General features: G+C 36.0%; 1 protein-coding gene across 1 annotated transcript; it reads right to left on the bottom strand.

Moving 5' to 3' along the window:
* Positions 1 to 291: 291 nt before the first annotated feature.
* Positions 292 to 2,644, bottom strand: LOC147861672 (E2F-associated phosphoprotein). The gene is made up of 3 exons (XM_087322029.1): positions 2,539 to 2,644; positions 1,574 to 1,736; positions 292 to 728 (listed from the first exon to the last, which is right to left on the bottom strand). Exons 1-3 carry the CDS (start codon positions 2,612 to 2,614, stop codon positions 479 to 481), a joined length of 489 nt encoding a protein of 162 aa, XP_087178155.1. The 5' UTR covers positions 2,615 to 2,644; the 3' UTR covers positions 292 to 478.
* Positions 2,645 to 5,764: the final 3,120 nt, after the last annotated feature.

The following is a 5,764-nucleotide window of genomic DNA, read 5'->3' as shown; positions in this document are numbered from 1 at the left end:
ATCATAATACAAGCAATTATCTATTATAGCAGCGCCTGCCGCAGCACATAAAAGATTTACTATCTATTCTGTACAAGCATGATATATCACAACTCATAAACCATGATTTACTTCAAGAAAAAATTTGCATGTAAAAGAACTGCATAAATGTGAATGTATGAATCAAACTTTACTGAGGAGATTGTAATACATACATCCTCTCCTAAGGGAATATCTCATACATATAGAGGTATACGTAATATGTACGCGCGCGCACACACACAAATGCACATGTATATATACACATACACATTCTCTCTGTAAGTGATTAGAATTAGTAGAATTTTGCATGACTTGTTTTTCAGAAGTGTACTCACAAACCTTAAACCCTTAACTGGGTTAAGAGATATTAGATCATGTGTATTTGCTTTTGTCATTTGGTGAAGTATTGTATAGAGATGTTACATTAGATAATGAACACGTTGATTGGCGAGGTTATCTATATAAAGCTTGGCAGAACATTATGAAAGTGATATACTTCATCAGGATCGATGACAGCAACTTCTGTGCCACAAACTGCACATGAAACTTGTCGGAGATTGTCACAATTCCCTGTTGGCTGATTGGAATTAGCTACGGCAGAATTTCCACGCTTTCTTCTCGTAGGATTTTGTGTTCTTTGCTCAACTTCCGAGATCTTGCAGTTCAGCACAAACATCGCCCTGTACTGTGTCACTATGCTCTCATGCCTAATGTCACATAAATTAACCCGATCAATCAGATATATTCTCATCAAACACTACATATACTTTTTCATCAAATTAAAAGAATACATTGAACAATGCATAGTTCTGTAGAAATGAAAGTAATGGTGCATCAAATCATACCCTCATGTAGATAATACCACTGAGATGAGACCTACAGAATAAAACCTATTCTTCCATCACATATAATTACATAGAAAAGACATCAATGTTAAACCTAAACTGTAAATATCTTGCAAACAGAAAAATTTATGGAAGAGCTGTATGTAAGATAGACATATATTACTTTCAAAAGATATCCTAGACATACGCATCCTGAGGGAAATCTGTAACCACGTTTCAGGTGGTGTTATGTTTTAAATCCTTTTTACTGGATCTCTTGGAACTCTTGAAATCAGGCAAGGTTACGTTGCATGGCCTGAATGAAATGTGTACATATAAAATGAGATCCAATTCAAATGATCAGTTGGCCTTTTTTTAATGGATATGAGGATTAAAATTTGTATCAAGTTACTCCAGATAATTGGTATTTCGAAAGAGATCACTACCAAAATGGTCAGTCTTTGTAATTGCTGACATGGTAAGAGATGGTAAACTTCGCATCTACACATACTGCAATTCTGAAGAGGTTTTTCATGCAAGGCATCGATTAATGTATGTTGTTGGGCTTGAGAGTTTTAAATGGTTGAGAAGATCACAAGAAAAATGCATTCATTGAATTGCTCCAAGAATTCGCATGGGAGCACAAAAAGCCCTAAGCCTTAAAGGACTCAATATTTTATAATGTGCATTCAGAAATATTGTGAGATATTGATTGTATACAAGTTTACCGTTGACAATCAAGACATAATGTGGTAAAGCAAGCAGGGCAGCTTAACAAGGCATCAGATTTCCTCCCTTTGCGCTTACGCTCGACCCAGGCATGGTCACGCTCATCCATGTTGGGATCATAGAACTCTGGCGGTGTCTGATTGAGCTCTTCATCACTACATCCTATCAGAATCAAATGAAGAAACAAAAAGATAAGAACAGTGGATCTAATCAAAGAGAACGGACGCCAAGAAAATGGATTTTTTAATAATGCACGGAAGAAGAAAGAAAAGACAAGAGGAAAAAAATGGAATTTGATCAAAGCAAAAGGTTTAGAAAGAATGCAAAAGGTCAGAAAGAATGCATAACATTTTCAAGCCAGGGGAAAGAGAGAAAGATGAGAATATGGAAACTGTTAAGGCGAAAGAAGACAGATGAAACTGACCATATTGAACGATATCTAGAAACGGATCCTCTCAAAGAGAAAGAAGAAGGAAAATCCCCCCCCCCCAAAAAAAACGCTTAATTATAATAAAAGGAAAAAGAAAAAAAAGGAAAAATAGGGAAATGGATTCTATCAGAAAATGTATTCCTGACTTATCTTCACTGTAACAAATCGTTCTCCATTTCCTAACCTAAACTTCCTTCCTTTCTCTTTCGTAGAGACCCCCTACAATCATTCTCTTCCCTTGTCCTTCTCTTCTCTCCATGGGACTCAATTTATCGTCTTTTCCTTTCCGTCTTCTTCGTCTTTCTATGGGAACTTCATTTCCATAATCTTTATCTTTCTTTCACTTGATAGCTGAGCTCTCTCTGAGCCCACTACCTTTTCTTTTCTGATTACTTCCTTCCCCAAGAAGAAACAATGGAGGGAAGGGGTTAAAAAAAACAACACCACAAAAAACCCAAACAAACAAAAGAGAAACACAGAGAGAGAGAGAGAGAGAGAGAGAGGCGAAAGAAAAGGAAACATGAGATGAAATACCTGATTCGTCTTCTGCCGCTACTGATAGTGGTGCAGGTGTTGCTGCTGCCATAGCTTGCTTTCCACAGCTTTCCATAGATTTACCTGTTGCCTATTCATGTATGTACTGATGTATAATGTATATATGTATAGATATGGTGCCTTATGTGCTAAATAGGCGTAGCTCACTCTGCCCAAAATGGAGAAAGAAGGAGGTCAAACCGAACCGAACCGAACCGTTAAGCCATGCTTTAACGGTTTATTGGTTCCAAAAAAAAATTAATGGTTTGGTTTGGTTTGGATTTTTGATAAACGGTTCGGTTCGGTTCTAAAACTCGGGTTTATAGGTTTTTGTTAACTGTTTTTTTTTATAACCTTAATAGTTTATTAATTTAATGGTTTTTTATTGATTTAATTAATTTAACTTAAATATTTATTTAATTTAAAGTTTCTTTTATTCACTTAATAAATTTAACTTAAATGCTAATTTAATTTAATGTATTTTTGTTTATTTAAATATTTAATTAGTTTGGCATAAATGGTTAAATTTTATTTTTTTTAATAAATGGTTCGGTTTGGTTTCAACTTTTCCCTAAATGGTTTGGTTTAAATACTTGAGAGTTCATAAACGCTTTAGTTTGGTTTTTGTTTTATATAAACGGTTCAGTTTCAGTGCCTTGAAACCGGACCGAACTGAAACTGAACCGTGCTCATTGCTAACCCCTAGGGCAAAGGAGAGAGTAGGAGGTCATGGGTTCAACCCCTACATTTCATTGTGGCATCTAGTAAGTTAAATTTAAGATATATATATATATATATATAAAGTAATAGAGAGGTGAGAAATTTGGAAGACAACTAACTTACCATTAGGGTAAGCTAATTACAAGAAAAGAAGAAGATTTCCTACATTTGGTTCAACTCCTATACTCCACTGTGGCATGTAGTGAATTAAGAGATATAGTAATAAAGAGGTAAAAAAATTGGGTTTCAAACCTAAGATACAACGCTTGTAGTGCAACAACTTACCATTAGGGTAAGATACATTCGCTTCAATCTTGATGAATTAAGAGCTATATATAAACTAATAGAAAGGTGAGAAATTTGAGTTTTTAACCCAAGACACAGAGCTTGTAGTGTAACAACCTACCAACCCAAGTCATGAGGCTTGTAGTGTAACAAGTTACCATTAGGGTAAGCTAATTACGATAAAAAAAACAAGAAATAAAGATGTGCAACATTTGGGAGATGTGGTTGATAATGAATCTCAAAGGTTGTCGGAATTTGAAGATGCCAAAACGATGGTTACGTAGTTCCCCCAAATTATGGATTTATTTGGGTGAAATTACAAGATGTACCATTGTTTGATGAATCATTTCCTTAAATGCATATTTAGGTTTTCTAGTGACATTATAGGACGTCCCTCTGCCTATATACGATAGATAGGTAGAGGAAACTAAGAAGTGTTGTAGCAAGTGGATTTTACATTCAATTAATATATAATTGTGTGTTTTTACCAAGAGCTAGAGAGAGAGAGAGAGAGTGTGTGTGTGTGTGTGTGCATCTGTCATGTCTAACTTGAGCAGTAGGAATTTCCAACTCGGCCATCATAATTTCTAACCTAGACCATTGTTTATAACTCGACCATTGTCAAAACCTGACCCATGTTTTTTCTAACCTGTCCAAATGATTTTCTAACCCAGGCATATGAAGCCTCTAGATTACTAGCTTGGTCATTGGATTGGCTAACACAGGCCAATCCTGCCATGACATTCTTAGCCCAACCTATGTCTAGACTAACTTGACTAGTTATTCTAATCCACTAATAGAATTTAATAACCCGGCCATGACTTCCAACCTAATGTCTTACAATTCCTACTCGATGTGCCAAACCGTTGGGGCTTTGTATGAGGAGAGTTTGTAAAGAAAAGGCAGAGGGACAAGAAAACAAGAAAACAAATTGCACTTGTCATCCACCACCTATGATCGACCACCTACATTTGTACCTTAACCTAAACCTTGTATGTACTTTTTTTTGTTTTCTTATCTGTCTAGTGCAAGGATGTTTGTCGGTATCATATGATTGATGCATCATGGTTAGGGTTTATGGTTTTCAATCATTTTGAGAGATTTTGCATGCATTTACATTATTGTGGCTTTCACATATGTTTGCATTTAGGGTTGAGGAAACAACACGACCTATGCTTGAGCACCTACACCTACACATGCACTTGAACCTCCACATGGTATGTACTTTCTTCTTTTTCTTATTTGTCTAGTGCATGCATGTTTGTCTTTTTAAGACACTATCTTACTTACATAGATGGCTAATAGGGCATTATAGTTCCTTGACATGGATTCAGATTGGGGTGAAAGAAGACCCAATGAAGAGAGGTATTATTCAAATTATTTTTTCAAAAATGTATTTGCGACTATAGTTGTAATTAATCCGTTCTATCTTCGCTCATGATAGCATATGTTTTGTAAGATGGAATATTAGAACTAACCATTCAAGAAAAGATGGAGGCCCAAAACAACATGGAGGTTGCACATCTAGAGACAATACAAGATGCATGCTAGATGAACTAGACTAGATGAACCAACAGAAATGACAGATGTTGATATGACGCCAACAAGTGAGGGTTTATATCATGGTATTCCAACTGCAAATAGATACATACTTATTCATTCTACCACATATTATATACATTACTAACAATGCCAAATCAGGTGGTCCCGTTGACACAAATTCAATCCTCATGCTGGTTCAAGATTCGATGGGGATTTCTCAAGTTCATTGCCTTGACAAGAAGAATAAACCAGTCTATTATAGATCTTGGGCATATCTTAATCGAGGACAATGTCTCTAGCACTTACATCTATGAGACCGTGATAGAATGGTAAATGCAACGGCAAGAGATTTTTGAGAGTGGTAGATTCTATCCCTATGCAAATTGTAAAGATCAAAGGTCAAGACTTAAAGAGACCGAGAGGATGCTAGAAAGGTATGTGATTGGTAACATGACAATGCATATTGGGGATGAGGCCTGATATTGGTTTCAAATATTGAGCATGACCACTCCTAGTCTATGGTACAATGTCTCGCTCCAATGCTCCTATTGTGATTGCCAAGACCTTACAAGTAAATGTAAACATTTGCTCGAAAATCGGATGATCATTGAGATACATATGCCATCCCTATGTGGGTCATTGCCATTTATAGATCATGCGGCACAAATGCAAATGGATG

The sequence above is a fragment of the Azolla caroliniana genome, unplaced genomic scaffold (genome assembly GCF_043228905.1).
Source record: "Azolla caroliniana isolate FFs.n. ecotype wild unplaced genomic scaffold, voAzoCaro1.0.p SCAF_7, whole genome shotgun sequence".
In the NCBI taxonomy this organism is placed as follows: domain Eukaryota; kingdom Viridiplantae; phylum Streptophyta; class Polypodiopsida; order Salviniales; family Salviniaceae; genus Azolla; species Azolla caroliniana.
This window is presented reverse-complemented; position numbering and strand designations above follow the sequence as displayed.